Source organism: Oryzias melastigma, linkage group LG19, assembly GCF_002922805.2.
Source record: "Oryzias melastigma strain HK-1 linkage group LG19, ASM292280v2, whole genome shotgun sequence".
NCBI lineage: Eukaryota > Metazoa > Chordata > Actinopteri > Beloniformes > Adrianichthyidae > Oryzias > Oryzias melastigma.
In genome coordinates this window covers 1,741,472-1,753,743 of record NC_050530.1, presented here as the reverse complement: position 1 = coordinate 1,753,743, position 12,272 = coordinate 1,741,472, and the positions used below count along the sequence as shown (strand labels likewise).

At 38.5% G+C, this 12,272-nt stretch overlaps 1 protein-coding gene and 1 long non-coding RNA gene across 2 annotated transcripts in view; one reads left to right on the top strand and one right to left on the bottom strand.

Moving 5' to 3' along the window:
- Nucleotides 1-159: 159 nt before the first annotated feature.
- grid2ipb (glutamate receptor, ionotropic, delta 2 (Grid2) interacting protein, b) overlaps nucleotides 160-12,272 on the top strand; it is a gene marked incomplete in the record, with an annotated part of 45,775 nt that continues 33,662 nt past the window's right edge. Inside the window, 3 exon segments of the mRNA XM_036216957.1 lie at nucleotides 160-750; nucleotides 2,530-2,859; nucleotides 3,212-3,366. Of these exon segments, the coding sequence (XP_036072850.1) occupies nucleotides 397-750; nucleotides 2,530-2,859; nucleotides 3,212-3,366 (839 nt within the window).
- On the bottom strand, nucleotides 3,030-4,901 carry LOC112154605. Its single transcript, XR_002920672.2, has 3 exons — nucleotides 4,692-4,901; nucleotides 4,472-4,518; nucleotides 3,030-3,405 (listed from the first exon to the last, which is right to left on the bottom strand). It is a non-coding gene; the product is annotated as an uncharacterized LOC112154605 (long non-coding RNA).

The following is a 12,272-nucleotide window of genomic DNA, read 5'->3' as shown; positions in this document are numbered from 1 at the left end:
GCGGTGTCCCAAAGATTTCTGTAAGTGTTTGATCAGCTTCAGTCGACCTGCTGGGATGCACTTCAGGCCACGCCGGGGGGGTTATCGCATCTATGCTTTTATTTCTGCTTTTCTGTGTGTTGCTTTGTGCTTTAAAAATGTTCTGAAAGGCTTGGATGTGTAAAAAAAGGAAAGAGGAACTTTTGTCTTTCAAACTAATTAAGGTCACAATCTGTGTGAAGGCCTCGTTTGATTGGCTGATTTAGAGTTTGTGAACCAGGTCAGGGAGTGTGTCACAGTGCAGGGTGGAGGGTTACAGAGTAGTACGACTCCACACTCAGGAGACTGCAGGAGAAACGGTGAAGAGCTGCATCATTTGGAGCTTTTATTTTGAAAAAAGGGGTATTTTTTGATGCAATGGGGCTTGACTTAAGATGGGCTGAAATGGGTATGTATGTGGATGCATTTCTGCTCAAATTTCGACTCCCAGATGCAAAGTTTCTTTTCTTTTCTTTAGTTCTCAGCATGCCGACGTCCAACCAGGGCTGGCCGGAGGATTTTGGCTTCCAGCTGGGGGGCTCCGGACCCAGCTACATCCTGTCTGTGGAGGAGGGCAGCAGCGCTCACCTGGCGGGGCTGCAAGCCGGAGATCAGGTTCTGGAGATCGAGGGTCAAAATGTGTCGACGCTGGCTCCACAGGCGGTCATCGCCATCGCCCAGACCCAGAAGAACATCCCACCGAGTATTGGGGTGGTGTCCCGCGTACAGCAGGTGCAGCAGTTACTTAATCCTAAACATGACGTCTAGAACAACGGGTCCCCAGACTTTTTCTTGTGAGGGCCACATATATAACTGTTTTCTTCTCTGATGGGGGCCCGGAGATTTGGCTTGTAGGCTGACAGGAAAAGTAACAATCACAGCCTAAATGTAAAGATTTATGGTTTTCCAGAAAGCCACAGATAGCCAAATTTTAAATGATTCATTTCTCTAATCTTCACAGAAAAAAATACTAAAGCATTTTAAAAACTAGATACATGGCCATACCTGTAATAGAATAATAGCTAAAGATGCTTAAATTCATAACTAAAAACATTAAAGCTGATAGCTGAAAACTCTGAAGCTAATAGCTAGCTAAAATATTAGCGAAGTGCCAAATCATCCTAAATAACTGGAAAAATTCTAATTAGCATAAACAGCTAGCATGTAGCTTAATTATCAGCTAAACGCCAAATTATCCTAAAAAACTGGAAAAATGTCATGTTTAGCCAAAAAAAAAAAGCTAACAGGTAGCTGAAATATTAACTAAGTGCCAAATTATCCTAAAAACCTTAAAAAAATCCTAAATTAGTCAAAACAGCTAGCATAATGCTAAGATATTAGCTAAACTCCAAATTAGCCTAAAAGACTGGAAAAATTACTAATTTAGTCAGAACAGCTAACATGTTTAGGTATTAGCTAAATGCCAAATTAGCCTAAAAAAGGAAAAAAGCCCAAATTAGCCAAAATAGCTAGCATGTAGCTGAAATATTAGCTAAATGCCAAATTAGCCTAAAAAACTTGAAAAAGCCTAAATGAGCCAAAATAGCTAGCATGGAGATGAGATATTAGCTAACTTAGCCTAAAAAACTGGAAAAATGACTAATTTAGTCAAAACAGCTAGCATGTAGAGATATTAGCTAAATGCCAAATAGGCCTAAAAAACAAACAAAAAGAAGCCTAAATTATCCAAAACAGTTAAAAACTAAAAAAATTAGCCAAACTAAAAACCAAATTAGCCTGAAAAACTTAAAAAATCCCAAATTAGTCAAAACAGCTAGCATAATGCTAAAATATTAGCTAAACTCCAAATTAGCCTAAAAGACTGGAAAAATTACTAATTTAGTCAAAACAGCTAACATGTAGAGGTACTAGCTAAATGCCAAATTAGCCTAAAAAATGAAAAAAAGCCTAAATTAGCCAAAATAGCTAGCATGTAGCTGAAATATTAGCTAAATGCCAAATTAGCCTAAAAAAATGAGAAAAAGCCTAAATTAGCCAAAACAGTTAGCATGTAGCTGAGATATTAACTAAAAACCTAATTAACCTTAAAAACTTAAAAAAGATCCTAAATTAGTCAAAACAGCTAGCCTAATGCTAAAATATTAGCTAAACTCCAAATTAGCTGAAAAAACTGTAAAAATTACTGATTTAGTTAAAACAGCTAACACATAGCGGTATTAGCTAAATGCCAAATTAGCCTAAAAGACTGGAAAAAATACTAATTTAGTCAAAATAGCTAACATGTTTAGGTACTAGCTAAATGCCAAATTAGCCTAAAAATGAAAAAAAGCCTAAATTAGCTAAAATAGCTAGCATGTAGCTGAAATATTAGCTAAATGCCAATGTAGCCTAAAAAACTGGAAAAATTACTAAATTAGCCAAAACAGCTAGCATGTAGCTAAAATGTTAGCTTAACTCTAAATTTAGCCGGGCCAAATGTAGAGGAGGGCCGTAGTTTGGGGAGCCCTGGTCTAGAAGACACATTTTCTCAAAGCTTTTCTCATCCCGCAGATGGACATCACTCCCGGTCCGGATGGTCGGTATGGATTCACCATAGTAGGAGACTGCCCTCTGCTGGTGGAGGACTGCTCTCCGTGTTCCCCAGCCGGCCGCGCAGGTCTGAGAGCGGGAGATTATGTCATGGAGGTGAACGGCATCCCCGTGAGGCAGCACGAGATGGCAGCATCGCTCATCAAGGCCTCCCAGGGCCGGACGCTGCGCCTGGGGGTTCTGTGTCTCGGCCCGAGGCAGAAACGGAGCACCAGCGTGGAGGAAAGCCTGACGACGGGGGAGGGGGCGAGGCAGGACCGCAAGCACAAAGCTCTGGAGTTCAACAGGAAGGTACCTGAAGAGTCTAATGCCACAACACAGCCAAAAATAAAGCCTAAAATGTTATAGTTCTTCTGCTCTTAGATAATCCTAGCAACACATTTTGACAGAAACAAACTTATGATCAGTCCTCAACTAGACAACCAAATGTTTCCCCTTACCATGATACTACCACCACCATGTTTCATAGTTAGGACATGGTCTTTACTCTGAATATCACTTTATTCTCTGTTCTTTAGGTGGAGCTGAGAATATATTTAGACAGAAAACACTCAACTTTACCAGCTTATTTACAGCCAACCGTTGGGTTGAAATCTGTAAATGAGGAACCACTTGAAGACCTCATCTTGACGCTCTCCATCAGGTGGACCAGATTCTGTCCGGCGAGCCTGAAGTGAAGGAGCAGCTGTTCGGCGTTCTCAAGCAGTTTGCGGCAGAGAAGCGGGTGGAGTGGCTGGCCTCGGTGCTGCCGGACATCCTGACCACCGATGAACACCGGCAGCTCTTCTCCAGCATCAGGTAGGAGCCCGAGGCGACTCCCTCCGCCGCTCACTCAGACTGGAAAAGAGAAGCAAAAGACGATCTTTAAATATAGCTTCAGCTGCTAAAAACACTTTCAGGTCTGAGGTCTATTAGAGCTCTCACTGCTATGTTTCCCTGTCAGACTATTTCTTCTGAAGGTGACGCTTTCTTTCAAACAGGAAAATCTTAAAACACATTTTAATTTTTTATTTTAAAGATCCACTTCAATGAAAACGCTGTTTTTAACATGTTCTTGTAGCATTTTTCTCATATTGGAGGACATATATAACATAATTTAAGATTAAAACTTCAAATCTGAGTATTTCTGCTGAATTGGGATGGATTAGGAGCAGATGAAAACCAGCGGTTTGAAAAGGCTCAAGATCAAGAGAACCATGAACGTCTTTATTTTACCATTTGAACTTAATACTGTGCGGCTGGATTGCTCCAATATTGCTGTTTTTTTTTTAAGCTACGCTAACGTTAGCTTGTGAGGTGCTATAAACAAGTGTAGACTAAAGAATGCTGGGAAATTAGTTAATCTTACTCAAACACGAATCAAATTTCTCATGAACTCTCGTCACTCTGCAGGAAATATGTCTTAAAAACAAAATCAAGCTTTTTGATTTTAGTTAAAAACGGCCTAATCACACAAAGAGACAAAGAGTGGGACTTTAACGACTTTTTAGCTCAACTTCCTTCTCTCCTTAAACTGGGAAAACATCTGAACCCAAAGTAGATCCCGGGAGGAGGGAATGTTTTTAAAAGACATTTTCCCAGAGGAACTGGACTCTTTTGGTTCTCCCAGTACTTTTAATACCTTCCTGTTGTCCCGTTCTTAGTGTTTCAGGTTGTGCCAAGAAAATATTTGTGGCTGTTTGTTTACAAAAAAACTCATATTTCAAAGAGACACAAAAACAGTTTTATTTATTATATTTGTCCTAATCTAATTCAGTCCAGATCATTTGAATAAGGCTAGATGATGTGATTTAATGAGTTAATGATCTAAATTAGGGACAAACAGATTAAACTGACGGGTTTTCAGTGTAATCTCTGCAGAGTGGAGGGAAAAAAAACTCTAATGGAAGATTAGGAAGAAAACCTCCAGCAGAACCAGAGCCGGTGAGGGCGACCATCTGCTGTGAGCGGCTGAGAGGAAACAGACAAAAAGAACAAACAGGCGGGTCTAGTCAGTCAGAGAAAAGAGAAAAACAGGAACATCTGTTAGCAGACGAGAGAAATAAGAGTTGGTGATTCCAAAAATCACAAAAGTTCTACAGGAGAGGATCAAACAGTCCACAGCTTTATCGAAAAGAACTCACCACTAACGGCTTTCTCTTATTTTGAAAAAGTTTAGCAGGAAGTAGATAAAAGAAGGAGTGTCAGTTTGGCTCTAAGGCTAAAAATGTGAAAGATTTCACATTAAAGGGTTTCTAGAAGCTGCTTAACCCTTACTCCTGTCTGACCATCGTACCTGCGCGTCACCATGGCAACCAAACCAATTCAGCAAAATAAAGGTAGAAACAAGGTTTTTTTTTGTTTGTTTGTCAGTCAAGCAGTCAAGGTTTTATATGATTTTTAAAGTAACCAAACCACAAAAAGCAAAAAGTTGTCCATTTAAATGTACTCCAAGTATACAAGCATACTTGACGTTTACTATTATTTTACCTTTGTAAAGTTAAAATGTTCCAAATTATTCCAAAAGAAGTTTTCCTTTACTCCCTACTCCACATATGGTCTATAGCAGTGGTTCCTAACCCCGGGCCAGGGACCGGTACTGATCCATGGGTCTCTTGGTACCGGGCTGCAGACAGAAAAACAGAAATCCATGCGCTAACTTACATTATTTCCATTTAATTTCTTTTCCGATCCTGAAGGAAGTTTTATTTTGGAAAACTGCCATCCATCTTGGTCATGTGACTTACCTGGATTGCTAAGCTAGTAGCCCAAAGTTACCAAAAACCAAACAATGTCTAGGAGAAAAAAGATCCAGTGAGGAAACTGAAGAAGATCCTTTGACTTCAAACAACAATGAAGCTGCTGTTTACAGACAAAACTAGGAGTATTTCTCGACATACAGAATTATACCGTTTTCTCAGATGTTCTCAGATGTTTCTCAGACTCAAATGTTTCACACTCACAGATAATAAAGTTGGAGACACAATGGATTTATAATGTATTTAGAAAAGATCAGTTTTCGTCATCATCTGTAGAAAAAACTAAAAAACTACTGATATTTTTAGACTTTTTTTTAAACTAAATTTCTTGTAGTAGCATTTTATTTTGAAAATTTTCAGAAACCGAAACCTTAAAAATTCCAACTTCGGCTCCGGTTGGACCGGTCCATGAAAATATTTTTGTCTAATTTAATCTGGTCTGACAAAGGTTAAAAGGTGGAATAATATTCCTGCCTTATTATTCATAATTATGTTAAAAAAAAGTTACTGTTTTAAAGTTTTAAAAAATAGCATTCTACTATTTTAGCATTTACTAAGATTTGTTGGCTGTTTTGGAGTTTAGCTAATATTTCATCTACATGCTAGCTGTTTTGGCTAATTTAGGTTTTTTTACATTTTTTAGAGTGTTTTTGAGTTAGGCTAATATTTACAAACTAGCTTATTTGGCTAACTTAGCCTTCTTTTTTGTTTTTTAGGATAAGTTTAGCTATTTTTTCAGCTAAATGCTTCCTGTTTTTGCTAACCTAAGTTTTTCTTTGTTTGTTTTTAAGGCTAGTTTAGCATTTAGCTAATATTTTAGCTGGATATCAGCTTCAGCGTTTTCAGCTTTAAGCTTCAGCATTTTCAACTATCAGCTTCAGCGTTTTCAGTTATTAGCTTCAACGTTTTTAGCCATTACCTTCAGCGTTTTCAGCTATTAGCCTCAGCTTTTCAGTTATTAGCTTCAACGTTTTTAGCCATTACCTTCAGCGTTTTCAGCTATTAGCTTCAGCTTTTCAGCTATTAGCTTCAGCGTTTTCAGTTATTAGCTTCAGCATTTTTAGCCATTACCTTCAGCGTTTTCAGCTATTAACTTCAGCTTTTCAGCTATTAGCTTCAGCGTTTTTAGCCATTACCTTCAACGTTTTCAGCTATTAGCTTCAGCATTTTCAACTATCAGCTTCAGCGTTTTCAGCCATTACCTTCAGCGTTTTCAGCTATTAGCTTCAACGTTTTTAGCCATTACCTTCAGCGTTTTCAGCTATTAGCTTCAGCTTTTCAGCTATTAGCTTCAGCATTTTCAACTATCAGCTTCAGCGTTTTCAGCTATCAGCTTCAGCGTTTTCATCTATTAGCTTCAGCGTTTTTAGCTATCAATTTCAGCATCTTCAGCTATCAGGACTAGCATCTTCAGAGACCAAATTCAGCTTACAGCTTTCCCATTAATGTTATTGCAGGTAACAATATATATCCAGTTCATAATTATGTTAAAAAGTTATGTTTTAAAGTTTAAAAATGTAGTTTTAGAGTGTTCAATAAATCTCGTCCCGTGACCAAGAGTGTGTTTTGGATTTTGGTCCCCTGTGTGATTGAGTATGGCACCCCTGTCGTAGAACTTCCATTAGTCTTTCTCTCGTTGCTTTGCCCCGCCCTCATAATTCCTGACCAATCACTGAGGAGATCTTTAGTCATGTGGTTTTGTTTGCAAGCTTTGGTTTGAAACAACATGAGTCTGATTACAGACCAAACCCAAATGGACCAATAGATCTAGTCTGAATACACCCAATACTCGAGTATACAGTATTAAATAAACTTCTTTTTTTTTACTACTTTTATATACTTTTATTATTGGGTTTCTAGAGTCCAAAACAGCAAATCTGTTAGTTGTATGTGTAAAAACTAACTGTGTTCAGATAAAAACTCCCGTGGATGTTCTGAAATGTGCAGCCTGATCTGGCTGAGAAAGACTTTCTCAAACGAGGATTGGCAGTGGAGTGCATTCACAGCACGGCCGAATCTCTGATGGTCGATCCAACACGTGGATCCAAAATGTAGTAAAACTCAGCAGCCCTTTTTTTCCCCTTTTGGCCACTTTTCTGCCTCTTTCCCCAGTAGATTTATCTCCACAGATAGACCATCTTAGATGGAGGCGAGTAAACCATTCGTAGTACTTCTCTAGTACTACTACTACTTCTGCATTGATGATGAACGTGAATTAAGGTGATTCATTGCTCCTGACTCACCTTTTGTAAATTATTCAGACCCTTATCTGCACCAGCAAAACACATTCCCACCGTTTCTGTTTGGTCTTTCATCTCCCGCTCTCTCTTGCCTCTCCCCGTCGGTCTCGGGGGATTTTTGCTCGCATGGATTCTTCTTCAGGTTTTCTGCAGAGAGGACTCGGGCGGCTCCTCTGACATTCACGCCCGGTAAAGACAGGTCTCTGCTGGATCAAACCGTTGATATGATTGGTTGATTTTCTTTAAAGATGAATTGTTTTGGGTGAGTACCTCTCTTTTTTAAAATGTTTAAATCTGTCAACTCGGCTGTTTTCTGGGATTGAGTTGGAAGTATTTCCAGTATTTTGGGGATTTTTTCGAGGTGATTTGAAGGTTTTAAGCTACCGAGATTTCATCTGTGACAATTATATTTTATCCACCTGTGAAGGGTTCCTTTCTTTCACAGTAAAAGCCATTTTCTGACATTTTAATGGTCAGGACTGCAGATACCATCATCTGTCAGCATCTCTGTGGGAATGCAATTGTTTTCTCTCATATGCAGCTCAAATATAATCATCATTTCCTCCTGGATTCTCGCGATGTATCTGATAGCATTTGTCTACAGATTATAACAAAACATCATGAAACTTTAGTTTGTCTTATAGGAAGTTCTAGTTCCTAAAAGGGAATTTTGTCACCCATGTAGAGTCTTTTTTGAGAAGGAGCCAAAATCTGTTCTTAATTGATTCACTCGTTTATTTTGTGGTAATTGAAAATGCAAAAGTCAGTTTAATTAATTAAGGGACTGATTAATAATTTCGCTTTTATCCTTAATTGCACATTGTGAGGGTGATGAGGGCGGGAAAATCTTTCCATAGCAACAGAGGAGACTGCCGGAGTTGCTGCTCGTGGTTCATGGACGGGTTCTTCTTCATGCATCAGATGATTCCTTAAGAGGAACTCTTTTTCATGTGACAGCAAATTACTTTAAGGAGGCTCACGTTTCCCAAAAAGGCTTAAAGAAAGGCTTTTGTTTCTCTTAAAATAGTTAATAGATCAAAGCAAAAAGACATGGAAGCATATTCAAGTGAAGTTTAAGAATTTATATAAAATCTCTCTATTTCTTTACTCATTTTAATCCTTTTTCTGAGTGTATTCATTAGTGTATATTTGTATAAATTGTGCTCTACTTCCTCGTTTCTAGTGTGTACACATATATGCGTAAAACATTAAAGCTGTGGGTGGCGTTGGATGGCCCGCAGGTGCTACCCAACCCCCGCCCCCTCAGCCTTCAGTGGCTGACCAGCTGCCTCTCATTCTTGCCCCTCCCCCCAGTCAGAGCCGCACCTGTCAGATTAAGGAGGGAAAAAAGCAACTTTTTTTCAAAATGGCAGCTTTTCTCTTGTTTTATCTCCATAGCAACCATTTAATTTTTTGGTCGCCTGGAGGTGACAAACAGGTCTATGTAATTTTTAGAAGAATTAGGAAAAGTAGATTTTTGGATTTCCTTGGCAACAGAGCTTTTTTGTTAACCACATTCCTAAAATATTTATGTTGTGTGTTATATTGTTTTGTTCAGCTTGACACAGGGATTTATTTATTCACCTTTCACAATATTCTTCTTAAAACATGCGATAAACAAGGAAAATGCCAATTTTGCTAGCTAACCACACAAATACCATTCAAAATCTACAAACTTTAAAAGCAAAGCTTTACCCCCAGTATCTTCCCAATGGAGCTCAAAGAGTTTGGAGGCGATAGTCTTGAAATATTTAAGATTGTGGTCTTTTTCGTGGGTCAACAAAACTTCGGTTGTGGTTGGAGACTAGTGTGATAGGAAATAAATTGTTTGGCGTCTTTGTGATGGTTTTATCTCCATAGCAACCATTTAATTTTTTGGTTGCCAGAGAGTGACAAACATTTCTATGTAATTTTTAGAATAATTGGTAAAAGTAGTTTTTCGGATTTCCTTTGCAACTGAGGCTTTTGTTAACCACGCCCACATTTCTTAAAAATTCATATTGTATGCTATTTTGTATTGTTCAGCTTGAGCCAGGGATTCATGTATTCACTTTTTACAATATTCCGGGAAAAAATGTGTGAGCAACAATGTAAATGCCACTTTTGCTAGCTAACTACGCTAACGCCATTCGAAATCTACAAACTTTAAAAGCAAAGTTGTTTGCTTAGTATCTTTGCAATGATGGTTGAAGAGTGTGGAGGTGATAGATAAAAATCTGTGGGTTTAGGTGGTCCTAAAGCTGATTTTTAGCAAATATATATTTAAGATTGTGGCCCTTACAAAGGTCAAAGGTCGACAAAACTTTAGCTATGGTTGTTGTGGCATGTGTGTGAAATTTTGTATAAAGAGAAGTTTTCTTTTTCAGAATAAAGTAAAAATGTAAAAAATGGCAAATTTGACACATTCCCACAAAATGGCATGTTGGCATCCCATAATAATTTAAAAACTTCATTTGGATATCCCCAACACCTGTGTTTTAGTTTTGTTTGTCACCGGGTACTAGGTGTGTACTTATTTTGGTGAGTTTTTGAGTATGTGGCGGGAGACAAATTTGGAGTTTTATTGTTGTTAGGATGTGAGAAGCTGACAGTTTTCTTTTTAAACTCAAGTGGCCTAAAAATACCAATACTATTAATATCTCTGGAGGCTTTTATCTGAACTCATTTCTGCTTCACAGGATTTAAAAGAGATTTTTGGTGAGAAGAAAATCAAACATCCAGTCATGTTTGCAGTTTCACTTTAGCTGAGCTTCAAAGACTGCTTTCCCGTCCAAGTCGTAACACTGAAGCTGTGATTCCTTTTTAAACATAAAAGCTTCGCAATTATCTGAAAAACCTTTTATTTTGATTAGTTGCAATTAAATCTGCAAAGCTGTCACCGCCTGAGGAACTAAGACAGATGTCTTCCGACGCTTCACAACACCTGCTGGCTGGATATTTTTCTTTTTTAGACAATTATAAGTCGTCTGAAAGCTGGTTTTCCAAATCTGTGGAGGAGAAAGTTAGTTACCAACGGCAACAAATGATAAAAATCACATAAATCTTCTGTTTTTTTTTGTATCCTCAATGCACAGCTGGAGGAGTCTAAAAAGACTTTTAAAGTCTGTTTTTTTTAGCTCGTCTTCTGTAATGTTCAGAATTGTGTTGAAGTGAGCCATAAATCAGAAAAGACGCATCCATCACGTCTCTCCTAAGGAAGACAGATGATGCACCAAACCGTCTGCCTCGGAGCCACATCCCGACTCCTGAAATGAAATCAGGTCTGCAGTTTTCTGCACATCATTCCTGCTTTTCTTTTTTTGTTGAGAAACGAGTCCTCCTCTCCTCCACGAGGCTCCTCCAGACAATTATAGATCTCTGTTCCTCACAAACGAGGTCGGATTAGGTCTTTCCGAGGATGTTTTGGTGGATCTGCAGGTATAACGCTGGCAGCAGCAGCTTCACACACAGATATCAGGCTGACAGCTACTGTATCTGTGTGACTAAATGTCAGACAGCAGGGAAGCACAGATAGCAAACAGAGAAGAACCGAGTGGGCTGCTGCGCTCACAGCACCACAGAACATTTATTTATATCCCGTGAGTCTGCTTGTTGTAGCCAGCAGTCTGCGATCAGGCGGCAAATCCACCGGCGAGTGATCAGAGACCTACAGCAACTGATAATACACCTGGACCTGAACGAGAACGTCAGGTGACACAGTTTTTTAGGCGGATTTAGCAGTTTTTATGTGAAAATTGAAAGTTTTGCAAAACTTATTTAAATAATTTTACTAATTAGTTACTATATTTCATTTATTCATATTCTTAACCGTTTGAAGCTTTTTAGGGTTACAGTGGTGCCGGAGCCTATCCCGGCTACTGAAGGGCGAAGGCGGGGTTCACCCTGGACAGGTCGCCAGTCTGTCTCAGGGCCTCAATCACACACACATCCACTCCACTCTCACATTCACACCTAGGGCCAATTTAGAGTCACCAATCAACCTATGAAGCATGTTTTTGGACGGTGGGAGGAAGCCGGAGTCCCCGGTGAAAACCCACGCATGCACGGGGAGAACATGCAAACTCCACACAGAAAGGTCCCAGCTGGGAGTCGAACCGGGGCCTTCTCGCTGTGAGGCAAGAGCGCTAACCACTGCGCCACCGTGCAGCCCCAAAACAAATAAAAGCTAACTGTTAAATTAACTTAGAAAATATAAAAATGCAGAATTTAGCCAAAACAGCTAGCATGAGGCTAAAACAATAGTTAACTATCAAATTAGCTTAAAACAAATTAAAAATGACTAATTTAGCCAAAACAGCTAGCATATTGATAAAACAATGGCTAACTCCAAATTAGCTTTAAACAAACTATAAAAATGACTAATTTGAACAAAGCAGCTAACATAATGCTAAAAGTAATAGCTAACCGTCAAATTAGCTTAAAAAAATATAAAAATGACTAATTTAGCCAAAACAGCTAGCATATTGATAAAACCATCCCTAACCATCAAATTAGCTTAAAAAATAAAAAATGACAAGTTTAACTGAAACAACTTGCTTAATGATAAAACAATGCCTAACTCCAAATTAGCTTAAAAAAAAACTATAAAAAATACTACTTTAAACAAAGCAGAGAACACTATGCTACAAAAATATAGCTAACTGTTAAATTAGCTTAAAAAAACTATAAAAATGACTAATTTAGCCAAAACAGCGAGCATTATGATAAACAAAGGCTAATTTCAAAT